At 39.0% G+C, this 22,403-nt stretch overlaps 1 protein-coding gene across 1 annotated transcript in view; it reads right to left on the bottom strand.

The window, feature by feature from the left end:
* HERC1 (HECT and RLD domain containing E3 ubiquitin protein ligase family member 1) overlaps positions 1-22,403 on the bottom strand; it is a 230,944-nt gene that overhangs the window by 101,071 nt on the left and 107,470 nt on the right. The window contains exons 15-24 of the mRNA XM_034938907.3: positions 20,187-20,339; positions 19,926-20,058; positions 18,334-18,525; positions 15,978-16,199; positions 13,872-14,045; positions 9,463-9,577; positions 9,254-9,374; positions 6,985-7,156; positions 4,041-4,353; positions 3,463-3,583 (exon numbers count right to left, since the gene is read on the bottom strand). Coding sequence (XP_034794798.2) covers positions 3,463-3,583; positions 4,041-4,353; positions 6,985-7,156; positions 9,254-9,374; positions 9,463-9,577; positions 13,872-14,045; positions 15,978-16,199; positions 18,334-18,525; positions 19,926-20,058; positions 20,187-20,339 — 1,716 coding nt within the window. The remainder of the gene's footprint in view (positions 1-3,462; positions 3,584-4,040; positions 4,354-6,984; positions 7,157-9,253; positions 9,375-9,462; positions 9,578-13,871; positions 14,046-15,977; positions 16,200-18,333; positions 18,526-19,925; positions 20,059-20,186; positions 20,340-22,403) is intronic.

Raw genomic sequence — 22,403 nt, forward strand, 5'->3', positions numbered from 1 at the left:
TCTTTTTTAAAAATGGGTTTTTTTTTAGTCTTTTTAAAAATTTTCTAAAAACTAAGTGAACAACCAGAAAACCTAACAATCTTAACAATTAAATCTAAGCTCAATCCTCCTCCATTGATCTGTTGTCCCCATTTATAATTTTCCAGATGTTTTAAATTGTATTACCAAATTTATTCTTCACAACACAGTTGAGGCAAGTACAACAGGCATTATTCTCCACTTCAAAGATAAAGAAACTGGAGCTCAGGAAGGTTAAATGTCTTGTACAGGTCAAAGTCCATGGTGAGTTTTAACCCTATTCTGAGTCAGATTTCATAGCTGATTTCCCAAAAGTAAACCACTTTAATTTTACCCATCCTCCTTTCTATATTTTCATTTCAGTTGAAAGGAGTTATTAATCATTTACAATATGTAAAGCACTGTGTAGGAGATATCGGGGCATTTAGGAAAAATAAAAACCAAAAAATCCTAGATTTCTAGAGGGTTTACTGGGAAGACATACTAATAATACATAAATAAGTCCAACATAAGACAAACAGTGAATTATTAGAGATCCTAACAAGCTGTCATGGGACAACTGGGAGAGTAAGGTAGCTGGGAAAGCTTTCTGGAAGAGGTAACATTTTAGACAGTCCTTCAGCGAAAGACAGGATATCAGCAAGGAAGCCTAGGAGAACTTTTAAGGCAAATAGTGCTTTAGCAAAGGCTCAAGAGGTATGTTTGGGGTCTGGCAGATGAACTACTATGGCAAAAATGCAGACCACTGCAGAAGAATACTGGTTACAAAAGCAGGCAGGTGACACTTCCCAGAATCTTTGATTTCTGAGTAGGCAGTGCAGTCACTCCTAGATTTAATCAGTCTGTAATTTGGACTTGCGTGGACTAGCCATCTCTCTGCAGTAAGACAAGATGTTTGAGTAGGAAAGTAGCACAATCAGTAGGTAGGTGTTTTGTTGTTGTTATGTGTGTTTCCAAGAGTTCTAATTTGGAAAGAAGTGTCTAAGGAGCAAAACTGGAAAAAGTAGGGGGACCAGTTTGAAAATACCTACTCCAGAAACAGGTAATAGGGCGCTTCAATTAAAGAAAGGAAAAAACCAAATCCATGTGGAAATTTTGCCAAAATAGATTAGACAGTTATTTATAAATTTAAAAATAATTTCCTGACTACCTACCACGTGCTATTATAGGTGCTTGGGATACAGAAGTGAATAAAACAGCAAAAAATTCCTGTCCTTAAAGAGCTTATATTCTAATGTAGACTAAGACTAACTGATCAATGAATAACTAAATTATACAGTAAGTGATCAGTGCCCCAGAAAAAACAAAGCAAGGCAAGGGGGACAGGAAGTGACTATTTGGAAAAGAAGGAAAATTGCCATTTTAAATAGGGTGGTCAGTACAGGCTTCATGGAAAAAGTAACATCAGAATGAAGACTTGAAGAAAGAGAGGGAGTTAGCCATGCAGGCAATAGCATTCCAGTCCTAAGAAACAGCCAGTTAAGGCCCTAAAGGGAACTTGTGTTGCAGATTCATGGAACAGCTAAGAGTCCAGTGTGGCAGAAGGAGAATCACTGAGAAGAGTAACAGAAGAGATCAGAGAGGTAGTGGGACCAGACCATGTAGAGCCTACAGACCCCTGTAAGAACTTAGACTTCTAGTCTGAGAAAAGGGAAGTCATTGCAGGACTCTGAGCAGAGAAACGACATGATCTATGTTTCAAAATTATTGCAGGGTTGGCAGCTGGGTGCAGTGGCTCACACCTGTAATCCCAACACTTTGGGAGGCTGAAGCAGGAGGATCACTTGAGGCCAGGAGTTTAAGACCAGCCTGGACAACAGAGCAAGACATAAAAATTTTAAAAAATTAGCCAGAAACGGTGGCACATGCCTGTAATCTCAGCTACTCGGGAGGCTGAGGCAGGAGGATTGCTTGAGCTCAGGAGTTCGAGGCTGCACTGAGCAGCCTGAACTCCAGCCTGAGTGACAGGGTAATATCTTGTCTCAAAAAAAAAGGTAAATTATCACAGAGTTAGGAGACTAGATAATGAGTCAGACTGATCAGATTTAAAAAATTGACTGACAGAGAAATAAATGAGCACAGGAATCTCACTAGACTATAAGACTGCGAGTGTGAAGTGGAAGCACAGAGATATTAATGCAGATGAAGGAGAAAACCAGGAAGTATAAACAAAATGTCATGATACAATGAAATGTAAAGACACTGTTCAACTTTCCTTAGATGAGGAATCCTTTATGGAAGCTTTTTTAAAACAATAACTTATTCTTTATGTAGCACTTTATACTTTTTCAAAAATATTTTCAGATCCCTTCTCTCAGTTCATACAACAGAGGAATTTCAGAATTACACATGGAACTTATAGATAAGTTCATCTCAAACGCTAGCATTTCTCTATGAGCTGTCACATGATATGACCAAGATCCCACAGCTCTTTAACAGTAGAATCGAGACCAGAAGCCAAGTCTGACACATCACCATATACACAACAGGCACTACCATCTTCGTATCACACAGTAAGACACTAAAGCCCAGGGAGGTCATAGCACATATAGAATCACACACAAGGCAGAGGAACAGCCAAATTGAAAACCTAGCTACCAATTAACTCCAAGTCCAAAGTTCCTCAAGTAGAAGCAATCTTCTAGATAGTTTTCGCTTTATATTTTACCAGTGACACTGTAGCATACCTTTACCTCACTTCCTTTTTATATAAATTAGCATCTTATTTATCTTTACCCTAAATGCCTGCAGTCTAGGTTCTGGGGCTTTTTTGATAGTTAACAGAGCTGTTAAAAGATTTTGAGTAGAGGAGGTATAAACAGATTTGTACTTTAGATATATTAGTCTTGTGAAATGTGGAAGGTGGGCACAAGGCAAGAGGTGAGGCAACCAGTTTGAAGGCTTCTGCACACGTCCACTCAAAAGAGAAAGTTTAAAACAGAGTAGTGGCAGAAGGAAAGGGAGAGGAGAGGACATTGGAGACACACTAACGGTAAAATTTTTAAGACTTAACTGGATTGGGAAGGGGTGGAGAATAAAGGGATCAGGAGATAAGAAAAAAGAGTCAAGGATGATCCCAAGTTTCTTGCTTGGATAGTTAATGTACCACCTACTAAAATAGGGAATAAAAGAGAAACAGGTTTGGAGAGAGACGAGTTCACTTGTAGATAGGTTAAGATTGGGGTAACCCAACTCATTCGGGTGGAATGTCCATCAAAGAGTCAGATATATGAATTTAGAGTTTAAAAAGAAGTCAGAACAAGAGATTGAAACCATTAACACATATGTGGTAAACATATATGCAATATAGTTATTTCTCTTAAAGTTATTTTTGAAAAAATTTTTATATGTCTAAAACAAACATATTACTTACTCTAACCAAAGCCTTACATATCTATACCTTGAAAACAAAAATCTTTCTTTACTGAATCTGGGTATACCTACCAGTGCGTAACCCTCTTCATCTGATTCAGGCTGAGACAAATCAGATTCACTCCTCGATTTGATCAGTCTATAATTTGGACTTGTGTGGACTAGCCGGCTCTCTGCAGTAAGACTTTCACTCCTGTCTCACATGTACAAAAAAAAAAGTTTTTTGATTTAGGACTGTTAGTGAACATAAAATTGAATGGAATTGCAGCACAGAGATAATATACACACACAGGGAGGAGTAATGTCAGTTGACAGGAAATCCTGACTCTTGTCTGAGCACAAAGCCCTTCTCAAAATAATTTGCATGTCACTAAACTACAGAGCAATGCAAGTAACTTCACATGCTTTTTCACTGCTGTTGTTTATATATATGAAAAATTGTGCCTCCTCATTTAATCAGAAATTTATAGCCCATGCTGAATCAGTATCAGTATTTACTTCACTTTAAATTCATCCTAGTCAATTTGCATTTCTTCTTTCATGTCTATGTTAACATCAGAACACTGTAACTTTGGAAACAAACCATTTCAGTGCATAAAGTAACAAAGGGAAGTGAGTAGGTCATGTTTTCAGTGTCTAGTCAGTCCCACCTGGTCATAAGTCCACTCCCTTCAGAGGCACTTGTTGAAGGTTGCTGCAACTGTCCTTCTTCTCTTCGCTTCTGAAGCTCATCTATCACAGGACTTACTCCTAATATTAACAGGGCACACCGATGGATCACGGAGTTGCATGCAGCAGTGTACACATCCTGACCCTCAGGAAGGTCTGTGCTGACCCTTCGCTCTTGCTGAGACTGAGGAGGTGGATCATCAGCTCGAGCCCCAGACCCTGCCCCACTGTTCATTCTATCTCGGTCTCGGCTACGAGCTACTTCACGGGCTGAGAGGAAACACTGAAAGATTTCTGTAACATGCAACACAAAAACAAGGTCTTAACACATGGGGAGAGAAGAGCAAAGAAAATAACAATAAAAATAGTCAAAAAGTTTGGACCAAAAACTTACTGAAAGAGGGAAAAATTATTTTTTAGACATTATATACAACATAGTTAACTTAGTTAAAATTACATTTAAAATATACGAAAATACTATATTTTCATAAAAATTACATTAGGAAATACTAATCTGCCTTTATAGAATTTTAATGTAATCACAATTCAAATGTTATTAATGAATTGGATCAGTTATTTTCAATGTATGGTCCCAGACCAGCAGTACCCACATCATCTGGGCGCTTGTTAGAAATGCAAATTATCAGGCCCACCCCAGACCTTCTGAATCAGAACCTCTAGGAGGGGGACCCAGCAATCTGTGTTTTAAAGGCCCTTCAGCTGATTTTGAAGCCCACAAAAGCCTGTGAAGCACAAGGTTAAGTAAAAATAACTGCTTATTTCTAAAACGTTCACAAGCTTGGTGTGAAAAATGTGAGGTTTCAAAAGAAAAAAAAAACGGACAAAATTTAAGTTATATTAGTTACAACAAAAAATTCCCTTTCCCCTTCCAAAGTCCATATAATCCCTAACATCTACATTTTGCTGTATCTTAAACACATTAAATAAGCACTGTCACTAAAGGTCTTTGCTGAAACACAATTTAGTTTTAATATATGGGGCAAGATTGCCTCCAGAGTGAGATGGCATCACCAGGAATACCCATCTGATGCCAGCCTTTCCATCAGTGGAGTTAACAAGGTTCTGATGCAGTGGTAGATATTTCACATTAGAAAAGAAATTTTCTGCACAAATTTGGAGCGAAGACAGTATTCTTCTTTTTTCCTTTTTCTGTTTTTTTTTTTTTTTTGAGATGGGGTCTCACTCTGTCGCCCAGGCTGGAGTGCAGTGGCACGATCTCGGCTCACTGCAACCTCCACCCCCAGGTTCAAGCGATTCTCCTGCCTCAGCCTCCTGAGTAGCTGGTATTACAGATGCGCGCCACCACACTGGCTAATTTTTTGTATCTTTAGTAGAGACGGGGTTTCACCATGTTGGCCAGTCTGGTCTCGAACTCCTGACCTCGTGATCCGCCTGCCTCGGCCTCCCAAAGTGCTGGGATTACAGCCGTGAGCCACCGCACCTGGCCCAAAGACGGTATTCTTAATGGGAAACCAGGCCAAAAAAGTTGGTAAAATACTAAATTCATCAGTTAATATGGAAGTACAAACTTTAAAAATTGATCTGTATATTTTATAAAATTGTGACAATATTTTCGTTATGCTATTAAAAGTCCCTTATTTCTACAAAAATCAAAGCAATAAACCCTCTCAGAGTCCAGAGCTAGAAATCAATCAAAGTGGTTAAGAGAATGGTCATTGGTGTTTGGGGCAGACCTGGTTCTAATTCTAGCTGCTACTAACTGTAGCCTAAGTCATACAATTTTGCATCCTTAAACCTTAGTTCATTCATCTTTAGAATGAGGTAGTACTAGAACTTTAGACAGTTATGATAATGAGCTAATCTATGCAAAGAACTTGACCAGTGCCTGGCATATATAGATGCTCTAAAAGCATAGCTAGTTTAAAAAGTATTAGTTCCCAGATGACTATCATTCTTTTATTATAATTGAGGGTTATACTTTACTATATTTTCACCTTCAGTCTGCTTCCAGGAATTTCTAAACTAAGTTTATATTCAACTGCAAAAGTTCCCTCAGCCTAGGTTTTTAAAATACAATTATTTTCCTTCCCCATCTCCAACTCCCTTTACTCCATTTGGATCTTTTTCCTTTTGTTTAAATTATGTTTAGTCTTGTTTCAAGCCCCCTCAAAAATCATTTTTAGAAGTATGCAGAACACAAATAAGTTGATAATAAAGTTAGTGCCAAGTTAATTGACAGATACAGACAATCTCAAAACCAAAGGCATTGCTGATCATGTTTTAGGGTACCGACTGAATGCACACTTTAACTGGAAATAGCCAAATCACTCAAAAGATACTAATAAATGTTTTAAAAGCTTTGACACTTCTCTTTAAACATATAAATAACTACCTTTAAAAACTATCTGAGCCTTGGAATATAAAGGTATGAAAAGTTTTATGCACCCAGTCAATAGCAGTCTCATGTAAATTCTTGCTCCCTATCGAAACAGCAGTGTAGTCAGTAGGTGAAATTTATAATTTTAGAAGTTCCACACATGGAAAACATTATGGCTCTCCTAATAGGCATAGAAAGGGGCTCTCTTCCTCACCGCTCAGACGTCTTCGAGGCTGGTGGACAACTTGTTGCCCTAGAGGACATATTTTGAATGGCCCTATCTGATGACTCATGAGTTTCATTTCATGCATGAGGCTCAGTGAAGCAGGTACTGACATTCCTGCTTCCAGAGCTTCTCAGCCCTGAATATGTAACCCAAAAGCATCAGAATAGTACTAGCACAGTTGTAGGAGCCCCTGTCAGCTAATACAAATTGAGATCACCAGCAGAATATAAAGTCCTTTTAGAAAAACTATGGAGAAACTTTGCCTTTCTCTTTCAAGTTAGTTCCCCTATCAACAAGCATGCCACAGTTTGTATCTAGAAAGTAAGAAGGGTATACTCACTGCCAGCTGTCATCACTTCATGTTCCCGTTCCTCCTCTTCATCCTCTGGCTCCGGATGCCCCTCTTCCCGGTCTCTCTCAGCCTGTTCTTCCATTTCAGCTTCTTCATCAATAGTTCGAGTAAATGAATGCTCCTGAGGATCAACATCTGCAGAGTCCTGGTTTTCTGATATCTTAAAGAAATTATCAGAAACTATACTAAATACATTTTTTCCAAAATCTTTTTAAAACTTTAAAAAACCTTTAATTTTTTATCATGGAAAATATTGTTGATATCAGTAATAACACATGAACTTTACTACAAAAACCCAAAAGATACACTAGATAAATCTTAAAGATTAGAAATAATGTATGTACACAAAATATATAGACACATATATGCTCTTTCTTCCTCATTATTTTGATTAAAATGTCATGCTGTAAATTTATTCATATCTATATTGCTATTCAGCTATAAATTCCTACAGAGCTGCAACTTAGTAAGTTGTAATCAACATGATACCAAGCATAAAAGGTAATTAAGGCAGAGAATTTTTATTCTATTCCATTTTCTTCAAGTTGTTTATGTTACTATTACTCTGCATAAATGTTTAATAATTCTAAATTTAAAACAGTATTGGTTTTAATTTTTTTTCTTTAACTTTGCCCCTGAACAAACCAAAAATTAGAAATCTGCTAAGGACAATGTTGACTTGATTTCCCACAGTGGTTTCTACCTAGCAGTCATCTAGACAAAGGAAAGAATCCTTAAAACAGATACTCAGACAGTCATAAATACAATTCAATATAAAGCACAAATGAAAAATTTTAATTGTATCATCAGATCCATCATAAAAGTTACCTGTGACTCGTGACCATTAAATAATTTAAGAGTTTTACAGAGATGGGGATACTGAGTAGTCAGACTCACACAGTACATGTCATTTATCCCCATATATGAGTTTCAAATATGAGCCTCAACAAAATGGCAAATTAATACATTTCATGGACTTCCAAGGTCACCAACAAACAGATCCACAAATACTAAGTCAGTATATGACAAAAGTCTACAAATGGAGAGAAAGAGTTTGGTTTTTTAAATCTAAGGACTAAAAATGGAGTGCAAAGCATCTGATTAGTTAAGTTTCAAAGTCAGCACTACAAAGATAATGTTTTATTATCCAGGCTTGCATTTATAATTTTACAATCATGTTATCAAGATTACCAAGCACTTTAGAAATTATCTCCTTTTTGCTGCAAGAATTACTTCTGGACTGTTCTTAATAAGTAGTTTCGGCCAGGTGAGGTGGCTCACGCCTATAATCCTAGCATTTTGGGAGGCCGAGGTGGGTGGATCACTTGAGGTGTTCAAACTCCTCACTCCAGGAGTTCAAAACCAGCCTGGTCAACACGGTGAAACCCCGTGTCTACTAAAAATACAAAAAATTAGCAGGGTGTGGTGGTGCATGCCTGTAATCCCAGCTACTCGGGAGGCTGAGGCAGGAGAATCACTTGAACCTGGGTGGTGGAGGTTGCAGTGAGCCAAGATCGTGCCACTGCGCTCCAGCCTGAGCGACAGAGCGAGACTGTCTCAAAAATAAAATAAAAAGCAAGTAGTTTCAATCTTCATTTCCAATGGTAGACAACTCTAATCATCAGAAGGCCTATTTTCCTAATATTCAGCTAAAATGATTCCCCATTTGATTGTTACCCTTTCGTCCTAGTTGTGTCCTCCGGAACAAGGAAAACATTTATTTCCTCTCTTAAGAGAAGCTCTTTAAGTATTTTTAAGGCAGCTATTATGTGACACACACACACACACACACACACACACACACACACATACAACCCCCTCCTTGGTTTTCACTTCTCTAAGCTGAATATTTTTGATACTTTCTAGTCCTTGTATGACATAATTTTTGTACTTTATCAATCCAAGGTATTTCTTAATGTCCCTCAATTATGGCACCCCAAATTAAACAGGATAATTCAAATGTGGCCCGATCAGCACAAAGAGAGGAATAATCATTCCTATGATTTGAATCATTAAATTTGTTATTAATATTTATGCAGCCAACTAAAGTTTCTTAGAACCAATATCACACTTGGTAAATGTGAGGTTAAGTAAATCTCAAATCTTTCCTTTTTTTTTTCTACTAGGAAAAGAACTACTCAACATGTATTGAACATATGCAATAACCAAGGCACATTTTTTTCTCACATAAACCAATTTAGAGCTAGCTCTCACAGCTTGCAGAAAAACATAGAAATTAATTGATTTCAAACTTTACCCATCTGTCCCGTGATGATGACCTTGTTTGAATAAGTTCAAGGTTCTTGCAAGCAAGTAAACGACTTCGAACTTTGTATACACAACGGTACACTTCTGATAAGTGTTTACCAGGTTGATATCTAAATGAAGAACCAAAATAGAAAAGTTACCTAATTTCTGACATCATGAGAGCAAATATTTGTCTGAGGATAGTTTTAAGTTACTTGCCGGCTTTCTCCACATGCTTGACTAAGTAAATTTGTGTGTTTCAGAAGAGCTGCAAGAACAAATCTAGACACAGTGTCCAAGAGTGACTCATTACTTAAAGTTGCACTGTCCCAATCTGAAAATAAAAATGATGCATTGACATTTAAAAGGGCTCAGAAAACAGTTCAGAGGTAATTTTTATAGCTTTAGTCATCCAACACCTGAATTTTATCATCTTTCTAAACTGTTACTTAACAAATGCACCTCATTAGATCCCACTTACTGTTCCAAGCGCTGTGGATGTAGCAGTGAACAAAACTAAATCCCTGATCTAACAGAGCTTATATTCTTGTTAGGAGGAGGCAGGTGGGAGAGAAAATTTAAAAGAAAACATTAATATGACAGGTAAGTGCTATGAGGGAAAATAAAGCAGGGTAAGGAGAACAGGGAGTACTGTATATGTGGGATTACTATTTTATATAAGGTGGTCTGGGAAAGTTTCTGATAAGGTTACATTTGAGCAGAGATCTAAATGAAGTGGGGGAAAAAGCTTGTGAAAATGGGTCCCCTCAGAAAAAGCTAGTGCAGAGGATCTGGGATGGGTTCAAGGAGGCCAGTGTGGCTGGGGCAAACCGTGCATGCACAGAATGGGTAGAAGACATCAGAGAGCTGGCTGGGGACCAGATCCCAATGGCCTTGCAGGCCAGTACAAGTCCTCCAGGTTTTACTTGGGGAAAAATGAGAAGCAGCATTAGAAGGCTTTGAACAGAGACACAACATGATCTGACATGTATTTTTGAAAGCTCACTCTGCTGAGTGGAGAACTGACTTATAGGGACAGCAATAGCAGAAGTAATTATTGCAGTAATTCAAGTGAGAAATGATGATGACTCAGAAAAAGGTAAGAAAAGCGAAGGTAATGACAAGTGGCTGGAGAGTCCACATGCATTATGAAGGTAGAATTGACAGGATTTGTTGATAGATCAGATCTGTGATGTGAGAATATGAGAGAAGTCAAAGGTGATTCTAAATGTATTTAAAATGCAGTTGGCATTTACTGAGAAAGGAAGACCACATGAACAGTTTCGAGGGTAGGGAGCTGGAATCAGGAGTCTAGTTTTGAATACTCTCCATTAGACATTCTAGAGGAGATAGTGAGTAAACTAGTCATATATACATGTATCTGGTATTTGACGCCATAAAAGTATATACTGTGAATACAAGTACATTTAAGTGGGTAAGAAATGAAACAACATTTCTTAAAACAGAAATGAAGACATGTAGTTGAAAACCCAAATCACAACATTAGATGATGAGGACTAGTCAGGTGCTTTTTCTTCCCATTCTTTTTTTTTTTTTTTTTTTAAGAGACAGGGTCTCACTCTGCTGTCCAGGCTAGAGTGCAGTGGTGGCTACATAGCTCACTGCAGTCTCAAACCCCTGGGCTCAAGCGATCCTCCTGCCTCAGCCTCCTAAGTAGCTAGAGTTACAGGCATGAGCTACCACACTCGGCCTCTTCCAATTCTTAAATTCTATGTTGGCATACCAGCATTGTACTTTAACAATGTAGTATATTCAGTAGATTTCAAATGGGGGTGGGAGAGTTATTGTCCACCCTGCTCCCAGAGGGACTGCTAGTCTCCGTTCATTTGACAGATTTGCTAAATATCTGGGCTACTTATAAACAAAACAAAACCAACAAAAAACGCGCTTGAAAAATTTTTAGCCTCAAATTAATTTTGGTTCTTAATTCCTTCTTAAAACTCTCCTCTCCAGAGATAAAAATGTTATATGTTGGTTTTCATTTCAGTATGCCTAAGTCAGAAATTTAAGTTCAGACTTATCCTGCTTTATCAGTAAAAAAAATTGACAAGGACAAATATGCCAGATTTTAAGAAAATCTTACAGCCCACAGAGAATCTTAGAATGACAGTCCTCATCAGGCTCTTAAGAAATCATCCATTCCATGGAATTGCTTGCTATTCTGAGAACTGCTATGACTAAAAAATCCAACAAGACTCCATTTCAAGGAACCTAATATTCAATTTTAAAAGCAAACTAAAGTAACACTCTTTGTTGTGTTTTAAATTTAGCAGGTATTACTCTCCTATGCCATTTTTAAAATAATGGGTTCCTTTAAAACACCTTCATTAAAGTTATGTTCATTTCATACCAAACAACAAAGAATGTTTCCACTATTCAGGAATAAAGTCTATGCTTACAGTGTATAAGCAATACAACAAACAGACCCATACAACCAGTTTTTATTCACCTTATATCTAGTTTTTTTTTTTAGTTCTCACTGCAAGGTAATAAGTGATAATGTGGTATAGAAAACCTAACTGCATATCCCAAGCAAATGTTACAAATATGAAATATCAGAAAATACATCTTAGAAAGTAAACTTTTTTCCTCCTCATTACTATTTCGCCTCTGGTAGGAGTCACCACAACAGAATGAATGAATAAATGATTAACAAACAAAATGGGGCCAGGCACCGTGGCTCACACCTGTAATCCCAGCACTTTGGGAAGCCGAGGCGGATGGATCACCTGAGGTCACGAGTTCGAGACCAGCCATGGCCAACATGGCATAAACCCCATCTCTACTAAAAATACAAAAATTAGCTGGATATGGTGGTGCAGGCCTGTAATCCCAGCTACTCGGGAGGCTGAGGCAGGAGAATCGTTTGAACTCGGAAGGCGGAGGTTGCAGTGAGCTGGGATCACGCCACTGCACTCCAGCCTGGGCGATAAGAGGAGACTCTGTCTCAAAAAACAAAAAACAAAAAACAGATGAGATTAAACGTTCAAAGATGTCATCTTATTGGCAGATCTGAATAATATGTATCTCATTTCATTTTCTTTATAAAAAATAAAGGCCAATAAAAAGTAAAAATGAATTTATTTTTGCCATTTTGATCACACAAGAAAGAAAATCCAAAAAAAAGGGACAAAACTAATGACAGGATAAGAGATTGACACAGAGAAAGAAAACTAGAGATAGGTGATTCTGAACAATCCCAATCATTGTTAAAAAAGCAAAGGAGCTAAAAAGAAATCAGGTACAGCCTTTGAAAATATGTACATAAAATTAATTTTCTTTGTTGTTGTTGCTTGTTTTTTGAGGCAGAGTCTCACTCTGTCACTCAGGCTGGAATGCAGTGGTGCAATCTTGACTCACTGCAACCTCCGCCTCCTGGGTTCAAGTGATTGTTGTCCTTTAGCCTCCCGAGTAGCTGGGATTACAGGCACACGCCACCATGACCAGCTAATTTTTTTTTGTATTTTTAGTAGAGACAGGGTTTCGCCATGTTGGCCAGGCTGGTCTCAAACTCCTGGCCTCAAGTGATACCTCCCACCTCAGCCTCCCAAAGTGCTGAGATTACAGGCATGAGCCACTGTGCCCAGCCTATAAAATTAATTTTCTCAAATAATATTAGAAACTGAAATATCACCACAAACTTGCATAGTACTTTACCATGGTACTTAATAGTACATCTTATCTCAAACTGGAATCTTCACCAGCACTCTAGAGTAGGCAAAATGTTTTATAGATGAATACTGACCACACCTATAGCTTAGACTTATAAGTACACATCCTTTCAGTCATTAAACCATGGCTTGCAAAGGGAAGATAATCGTTAAACAGACTCTTAAAATAGATCCATTTACATAGCACAGAATATAACAGTCTCCCTTATCCATGATCTTGCTTTTCATGGTTTCAGTTACTTGCGATCAACTGTGGTCCAAAAATATTAAATGGAAAATTCCAGAAATAAACAATTCATAACTTTTAAATTGCATGCCCTTCTGAGTAGTATGATGAAATCTCACGAAGTCACTTAGTACCCTCTTGGTTATATGATCTACTGCTGCTACCTATCACAGTGCTTGTGTTCAAGTAACCCTTATTTTACTTAATACTGGCCCCAAAATGCAAGAGTAGTGATTCAGTTAGCATATTATTGTAATTGTTCTATTTTATTATTGTTGTTGTTAATGTCTTACTATGCCTAATTTATAAATTAAACTTTACCATGGGCGAGTATGTACACACAGGAAAAAACGTAATGTATATAGGGTACGGTACTACCTGTGGTTTCAGGCAATCTACTGGGAGTCTTGGAACACATCACCCGTGGATATGGGGAGACTACTATACTTTAGTAAAATGATTACCTATAAATGTATTATATAAATCTCAATTTTCACACAGTAGGTTTAAGTGGGAACACATGTATATAAAAAATAGTTACACTATTTTCCACAAAGGGAAAAACAAATTGTTTAAAAATGTTAATAAAATACCTTTTTCTATTAAAAAAAAGGGTGATCCCTATGATTTTCACTTACATATATTGCATATATATTTGTGAGCATTATGAGCTAACTACGAATTTACTCCCTTTATCTTCTTTATCTTACCTTTACTAACAGCATAGTCCTGCATGCTGATCCAAAGGCTTCGGGCAGGCTCTTTAGAACAACCCAATGCCAAGTCTACATAGACAGCAATTTCAGGCCGCAATTTATAATCAAAAGGCTTCTGTTCTTCATTTCCAGAAAGTGCTACTTCTAACAGGCAACTCATACATTTATCTAAAAAAAATACTCACGTTACCAATTTTAACATCATAAATTTTGGTGCTACAGATAAAATCTTACCACATTTATTTAATGATTATGAAATGATAAACTTCAAACCATTTTAAGTAGATGCTACCAAGGTAAAGTCCTTTAATGTTTTTCAGTTGGAGGTAGTATCAACTCTTTTACATTCTCCAAAAGGATGTGACACTCTACCAATTGTGACACTCCAAAAAAAACTCTGGCATTTTGCAGTCAAATGCTTTACCTCTAAGCTATACCCTACAACTCTGGCGTTTTGGCAGGCAGAAGCCAGAGAAACTAAATGTCCTACACATGCAATGGTCTTGTATAACAAAAAACCAACTCGTTCAAAATGGAATGATATCCTCTTTGAGAAACGAGGAACCATTGAAAATGCGACTAGACCTTTTTTTAATAGACTTAAGTAAAAATAATCGGTTAAAAATGATCCATGTAAAAGATACCATGAACAATTTCTCAATTGATATTTATATTTGTACAGGTGGTTCCTAACTTTTCAGTGTGACATTTCACATTCAGAATTCATTTCACATTTAAAAAACAAACAAAACCATGTTCTAAGTGATGATGAGGTTCTTGGGCTAGTATCAAAAATCAATTCAACCCATAGTATAACTGAATTATTGTATTTTTATAATTTTACAAAGGCTAATACCTTTTTCTAATACATACAAGTAAACAAAATAAAATTTTAATAGTTTCATGATTTTATAACTTAAAAAGTGAAAAATAACATTAAACAGAAATTGATTTTCTTCATATTAAAGACCAGTTTAATTGAGTAAATATAACAGAAATATGAAGAGGGTAGAGATAGAGATACTTTTGTTCTCAGGAGGTCCTTTAGGACTGTCACAAGGTTAAACACTGACAGCAGTGGAATTATCTTTATCATGTTAAAGACCCCTTGAAAAACCATGATTTTACTTTCTTTAACAAAATGTTTCATAAACACCAGTCCAACATTCACCAGCCATGGCCAAAATCACTTTCTGGTTCATAAATGAAATGATGAATGTACACTCATATTTGGAAATGGAGGAAAATCCTCAACTGCTTCCTTCACTCCCACTCTCCAACCCTCCAAATCCCAAAGTATAATCTCATTTTGTTTTGTTTTTTCTTTTCTTTTCAGCTCTCCTTCTTTCCTCTCAGTCTCTCTTAGACTTTCCTTCAGGGACATGTTGAGTCTCTTTGTCTTATCAGAGAAATAATAAATTTTAGATCTAATAATATCATGTAGCCTGTCTAATCCAAATCATTATTTTATAGAATCAAAATTAGAAGCCTAGAGAGATTAAAGGACCAATTCTAGATAAAACAACTGGATTATCTGGGGTACCGGATAAGTCTTCATGTTCAGTCTAGGAACTAGCCTGCCAGCAATATATACAAATGGAAGATGATGGAGAAGGGAAATCCTAAAGGCACTTTAAGTGGCGAAGAAAAAATTAGGACATAATATAATGTCAGCATGAAAGCAAGACAGGCTGGGAGGAAAAGAGGCTGCCACTCACATCTGAGGGGTGCTGCACTGATAAGTCATGGTTAAGTACTCTTACAGTGCTTTACATTCTGGGAAGCAGTTTCATAACCTCCAAGCCTCAGAAGATAAGTGATGAAGCATTGAGTTAGATGACTTGCTCAAAATGAGTGATAAATGTGACAGAGTAGGACCAGACCTACAATTTCTATTTCCTCTGGGGGCTCTTTTTACCACATTGTGCTGCAGGATTTAACCATTTTTCTTAGGGCTCCAAGTCATAGCCCCAGATTCCCTACACTGCTAATGTTGCAATTGGTGCCTGTCAGTTCTCTATTTAGCAAATCAGAATAGAGAAATCTCCAACTGAGGTACAAACAGGCATGTATTTTAAATGCTGCAGAGAAGCACATTACCCAATTGAGGAGTGTCCATTTCTACACCGTCACTGAACAGTGGCGTTTTCATCCAATATGCAGTGTCCTGTTCCTCTGGAGACACAGGGGAGCCCTGAAGCATGCCACCAAGACACCGCCCAATAAGGAGAGCAATTGTTCTTTCTAGATCCACAAGCCATACCCAGGACTGAGCTGGCTGAGGTAATGGCAGACCAGCAGGATCAATTAGTTCTGGCCCTCCTAAAGACAAAATCATTAGTTATTGTGTCTTTATCTGGTACTTTTAAGATTCAAAATATTTCTCATAGTCTCCTACCGTACTGCAATAAGATACTGATGCAAAATATTTTATGATGAAAACACAAATTATAATACTTTCTGTATTTTTTCTCTTTACCAGACTGATTTAAGATAATATTTAGAGAAGTTATGCTATCAAATAAAATTTTCCTTGGAAAAGTTACTAATTTTAAGATAAACATTAAAACAACATATGACAACATTATTCCAATCAATTATATTCCTACTTTTCATTACCCGGACCAAAATTCACTATCTTTAGGGAGTATTCTGAGTTTATTCCTCCAAAATCAACACACAAATTTATCCATTAAAATGACATTCAAGATTGTTTAATGCTTTTTAAGGCCTGAATTCAGAATTGTCTTAATACTAAGATCCAGACCCATGCTTTCTTTTTTTTCTGGGGGGCGGGGGTGGAGGGGAGCGGACAGAGTCTCGTTCTGTCACTCAGGCTGGAGTGCAGTGGCATGATCTTGGGTCACTGAAACCTCTGCCTCCCAGGTTCAAGCAATTCTCCTGTCTCAGCCTCCCAAGTAGCTGGAAGTACAGGTGTGCACCACGGTGCCTGGCTAATTTTTGTATTTTTAGTAGAGATGGGGTTTCACCATGTTGGCCAGGCTGGTCTTGAACTCCTGACCTCAGGTGATCCGGCGGCCTCAGCCTCCCAAAGTGCTGGGATTATAGGCATGAGCCATCATGCCAGGCCCAGATCCATGCTTTCTTATTGTACATTTGTTTTTAAAAGTTCTTGACTTCACGAAATGACAGCTATAAGGAACACATACCAATGAAATAAAAATAGAGATTGAAAAATCCAAAAAGCAGTTATTTGAAATGATAATGGATAAGTTATCTAAAAGGAAAATGGATAAATGATTAATAAAATTACTCAAGAAAAAAAGATGGCACAAATTCAAAAAATAGGAATAAAGAGGATATAACCATAGATATACTAGAGATTTTTTAAAACCATGAATATTATAAATAACTTTATGCCAATAAATTTGAAAACCAACAAAATAACATTCCTGGAAATATATATATTTCCAAAATGGACTTAAGAAGAAACATAAGATGGAAGGGAATACTAATCACTAAAGAATGAGAATTGCCAGAGTCTGTCTACAAACAAAACACCAGGGCCAGATAGTTTCACAGATAAATTCTTCTAAAACCTCAGGAAGAGATAACTCGTATCTTATACAAATTATTTCAGTGAACAGGAATAAAAGAAAGTTCCGCATTCATGCTATGAGATTAGTATAATTTTGGTAGTAAAAACTAGGAAAGGATAGCATGAAAAAATAAAATTATAGAAAAATATCAGTTATAAACATAGATGAAAAAATAAAATGACACCTTACTAACCTGATAGACTGAATCTTAGCAAGTTCTGAGACGCTTTAGAAAAGAATAAACTGGCCAGGGGCGGTGGCTCCCGTCTGTAATCCCAGCATTTTGGGAGGCTGAGGTGGGCGGATCACAAGGTCAGGAGTTCAAGAACAGCCTGGCCAACATGGTGAAACCCCGTCTCTACTAAAAATACAAAAATTAGCTGGACGTGGTGGTGCATGCCTGTAATCCCAGCTACTCAGGAGGCTGAGCCAGGAGAATCGCTTGAACCCGGGAGACAGAGGTTGCAATGAGGCAAGATTGCGCCACTGCATTCCAGCCTGGGCAACAGAGCGAGACTCCATCTCAAAAAAAGAAAAAAGGAAAGAATAAATTTGGAACAACTCCATATAAAGCCTAATCAACATCCTGATATGGTTGTAAATTTGACACTTGGACTAAGTGACACTTGATCACTGAACTGTATAATGTTAAAATAAGATAGGCCCTCAAGGTCATCTTTCCAACCCCAATGCTTTTCCTTTTATGCTCCAGCCCAGGATTCTTTCCAATAAAATAAGAGGACTTACTTAAATTTGAAAAGCTTTTAAGATTTCAGTGATGAAATTCCTTTGATAGCCTTAGGATAGATAGACTCCAATGGAAAAACACAGTGATGTGTGCAAGAGGAACAACTTTTCTCAAAGGCATTATTTGCTCTTTTATTGTCTTTACTTACCATGAAGAGGCCACTGTAACTCCTGTTCTTCTAAAAGATCAGCAGCTGGCAGGAGTCTATTAAGGCAATCAAGAGGTGGCAACAAGTCGAGGAGGTAACTCAATAAAGGCCGAGCCACTGACACAGGGAGTAACAGCAGGGAGTTAACAATCTGGCAGAGCATACTGCCAGCAGCTGAGACGTATATCACATCTATGAAGGGCAAGAAATTAAACATGGGACAATTGTTTCAAATGAACTTTAAAAAAAGGAACCTAATAAATATTATTTTAGCTTGGAACTAGAGTAGACTCATTCAATAACTCTCTGTTGAACACCTACCTGGTAGCTGATGTAGTATCAGTGTTTATCCACTTTCAGAAAGTACCACCAACAAACACTTTATAGGAAAGCATATGTATCCTCCATACCAACAAATTCAAAGGATTAAAACTGTTTTCCTTAAAATTCATTATGAATTTCTCATTCATTAATTTATCTTCATTTTATAATTTACTCAAGAAATATTTATTTACTCAAGAAATATTTATTGACATACCAGGCACAGTTCTAGGTCAAAGGGATACAGCCTTGAAGAAAGTGGTTAAAACTTCCTGTCCCCTTGGTGCTTACCTGCTAGTGAGGGAATGCTTTCATATTTTTTAAACAAAATTTGCTTTTTTAAAAATCAAGATCACCTTAAATCATGTGTTTTTATAATCCATATTGGTTTTAAATCAATTTTGTTTCAATATTTCATTGTATATCAGGGCAGAGAAGGCCATTCAGAAATGAGCTCAGTTTGAAAATATTTTAGTTGCTGTGGAACAGCCAAATGGAGGTATCTAATGAGGAATGGTTTCAGTTTCACAGTGTTCCCTTCTTTCTTTTTTTAGTGGGGGAACTTCAGGGGCAGCTGGTTTTAGATAAACATTAAATTTTGGTTGTCTTTTGGATAACCAAGAAAAGACACCCAGTAGGCAATTAAAGAAAGGCTCTAGGACTCAGGAAAGGTGTTCTCAGCTAGATGGAAATATAGGAGTCATTAATATGCACATGGTTGTTAAAGACACTGAGACTAGATAAGACCATTGGGGGAGGAAAGAGGATAGAAGGCAAAATTCGGAGGATCCTCAATATTAGAGGGCATGTCCAAGGAAGAGGAGCCTATAGGAACCCACTGAAAAAGAAGAGTCAGAGGAAGAGGAGAGAAAAAAGGACTGTGACTACACAGAAGCCCAAAGAAAGAATTTCAAGAAGGAAAGTGAAAAAATGGTAAATGCTGAAGAGAAAGGTAAAGAAAGAGCAGGTTTAAAAAAAAAAAAAAAGAGCAGATTAAAAAATCTCACTTTCTGCCATTTAAAATTAGTATTTTTGAGTTTATATCATCCAGTGCGTTTAAATTAGGCCTCTGTCATGCCAAGTAGACTCTTTCTAAGATCAATCACTGCTAACACTACCCCCAAACCAAGACTAAAGGAATCTTCAATAGAAGGAAATTCAAGACCATTCCTATTCCAGTCAGAGGCTTCTGGCTCTCTTAAGACTTTGGAAAGGCAAGTGTTCTTGCTTCTTAACGACTGATTAAATTTGAAATGAAATACCAAACTCACCTCTTAATTTTTCTCCAACACTGCCATTCCAAGGACTTTCTTTGAGCAAATTTGCAGAACGTGAATAAATATCTGTGGCATGAGGCAACAAAAGCTGAAGATGTTTATGAAGCAATGCCACACTGCTTGAGTTCTAAGAAGAAAAAAAGTTCCTAAATTACTACTTTGAAAGATTCAAGGTGCAAAAATATCATGGCCTATCCAAATATCTGAGTTTCAAGGTCCCTGATAGATCACCATAAAAGACAAATAATCGCATACCTCACTAATGTTATTGATATGGCAAAATGCCAGCAGCTGTTTCTGTAGTGAACATAGCAGTTCATGAAGATGAGCAGGCTGACTGTTTTCTGATGATGATGTTCCAAGCAGAAATTTATCACTATTCTTTTCTAGCTCTCCAAATGCTTGATCCTAAAATGACACACAAAGGAAGTTTATATGTGAAGTGCTTGAAACTGAAAGTAACAACCTACCATAAATCTGATTTAAGCAACATCATATGGGCTGGGTGCGATGACTCACACCTGTAATCCTAGCACTTTGGGAGTCCGAGGCAGGTAGATCACCTGAAGTCAGGAGGTTGAGACCAGCCTGGCCAACATGGTGAAACCCTGGTCTCTACTAAAAAATACAAAAATTAGCTAGGCGTGGTGGTGGGCACCTGTAATCCCAGCTACCGGGGAGGATGAGGCAGGAGAATTGCTTGAACCCCAGGAGGCAGAGGTTGCAGTGAGCCAAGATCACGCCATTGCACTCCAGCCTGGGCGACAAGAGTGAAACTATGTCTCAAAAAAAAAAAAAGCATTATATCCTTTCTCCCATTACCAATTTTTAAGTATTTGCTATAACCCTTATGATACTAGCTATTAGATGGTAAAATTCATCAAGCTACTTCAATTTGTTTTTTCCATTAAAAAAAAAAAAGCAGCTGGGTGCGGTAGCTCACACCTATAGTCCCAACACTTGGGGAGGCCGAGGTGGAAAGACTGCCTGAGGTCAGGAGTTCAAGACCAGCATGGGCAACACAGCAAGACTTCATCTCTAAAAAAAATTTTTTTTTAAATTAGCTGAGCATGGTGGTGCACACCTCTAGTCCCAGCTACTTGGGAGGCTGAAGTGGGAGGACCACTTGAGTCCAGGAGTTCGAAGCTGTAGTGAGCTATGATGGTGCCACTGCACTCCAGCCTGGGCAACAGAAAGCCTGTCTCTAATAAAATTAAAATTAAAATTAAAAAAGAGATATGACAACTAAATACAATGTGTGATTCTGGACCAGATCATGAAGAGGAAGGGCTGGGGTCAGAAACTGCTATAAAGGACATTATAGGGGCAACTGTAGAAATGTAAATGTAGACTATATATTAAATAACAGTTCTGAGATATTCAGAGAAGGACTGTGTGGTAGATAGAGCTCCCTCTCCCCTCTCCCCTCCCCCCTACCCCCTCCCCCCTCCCCCCTCTCCCCTCTCCCCTCTTTCCACGGTCTCCCTCTGATGCCGAGCGGAAGCTGGACGGTACTGCTGCCATCTCAGCTCACTGCAACCTCCCTGCCCGATTCTCCTGCCTCAGCCTGCCGAGTGCCTGCGATTGCAGGCGTGTGCCGCCACGCCTGACTGGTTTTCGTATTTTTTTGGTGGAGACGGGGTTTCGATGTGTCGGCTGGGCTGGTCTCCAACTCCTAACCGCGAGTGATCCGCCAGCCTCGGCCTCCCGAGGTGCCGGGATTGCAGACGGAGTCTCGTTAACTCAGTGCTCAATGGCGCCCTGGCTGGAGTGCAGTGGCGTGATCTCGGCTCGCTACAACCACCTCCCAGCCGCCTGCCTTGGCCTCCCTAAGTGCCGAGATTGCAGCCTCTGCCTGGCAGCCACCCCGTCTGGGAAGTGAGGAGCGTCTCCGCCTGACTGCCCATCGTCTGGGATGTGAGGAGCCCCTCTGCCTGGCTGCCCAGTCTGGAAAGTGAGGAGCATCTCTGCCCGGCCGCCATCCCATCTAGGAAGTGAGGAGCGCCTCTTCCCGGCCGCCATCACATCTGGGAAGTGAGGAGCGTCTCTGCCCGGCCGCCCATCGTCTGAGATGTGGGGAGCACCTCTGCCCTGCCGCCCCGTCCGGGATGTGAGGAGTGTCTCTGCCCGGCCGCCCTGTCTGAGAAGTGAGGAGACCCTCTGCCTGGCAACCGCCCCGTCTGAGAAGTGAGGAGCCCCTCCGCCCGGCAGCCACCCCGTCTGAGAAGTGAGGAGCGTCCTCCCTCCTCGTCTGGGAGGGAGGTGGGGGGGTCAGCCCCCCGCCTGGCCAGCCGCCCCGTCCGGGAGGTGAGGGGCACCTCTGCCCGGCCGCCCCTACCGGGAAGTGAGGAGCCCCTCTGCCCGGCCAGCCGCCTCGTCCGGGAGGGAGGTGGGGGGGTCAGCCCCCCGCCTGGCCAGCCGCCCCGTCCGGGAGGCGAGGGGTGCCTCTGCCCGGCCGCCCCTACTGGGAAG

This window comes from Pan paniscus, chromosome 16 (assembly GCF_029289425.2).
Source record: "Pan paniscus chromosome 16, NHGRI_mPanPan1-v2.0_pri, whole genome shotgun sequence".
In the NCBI taxonomy this organism is placed as follows: Eukaryota; Metazoa; Chordata; class Mammalia; order Primates; family Hominidae; genus Pan; species Pan paniscus.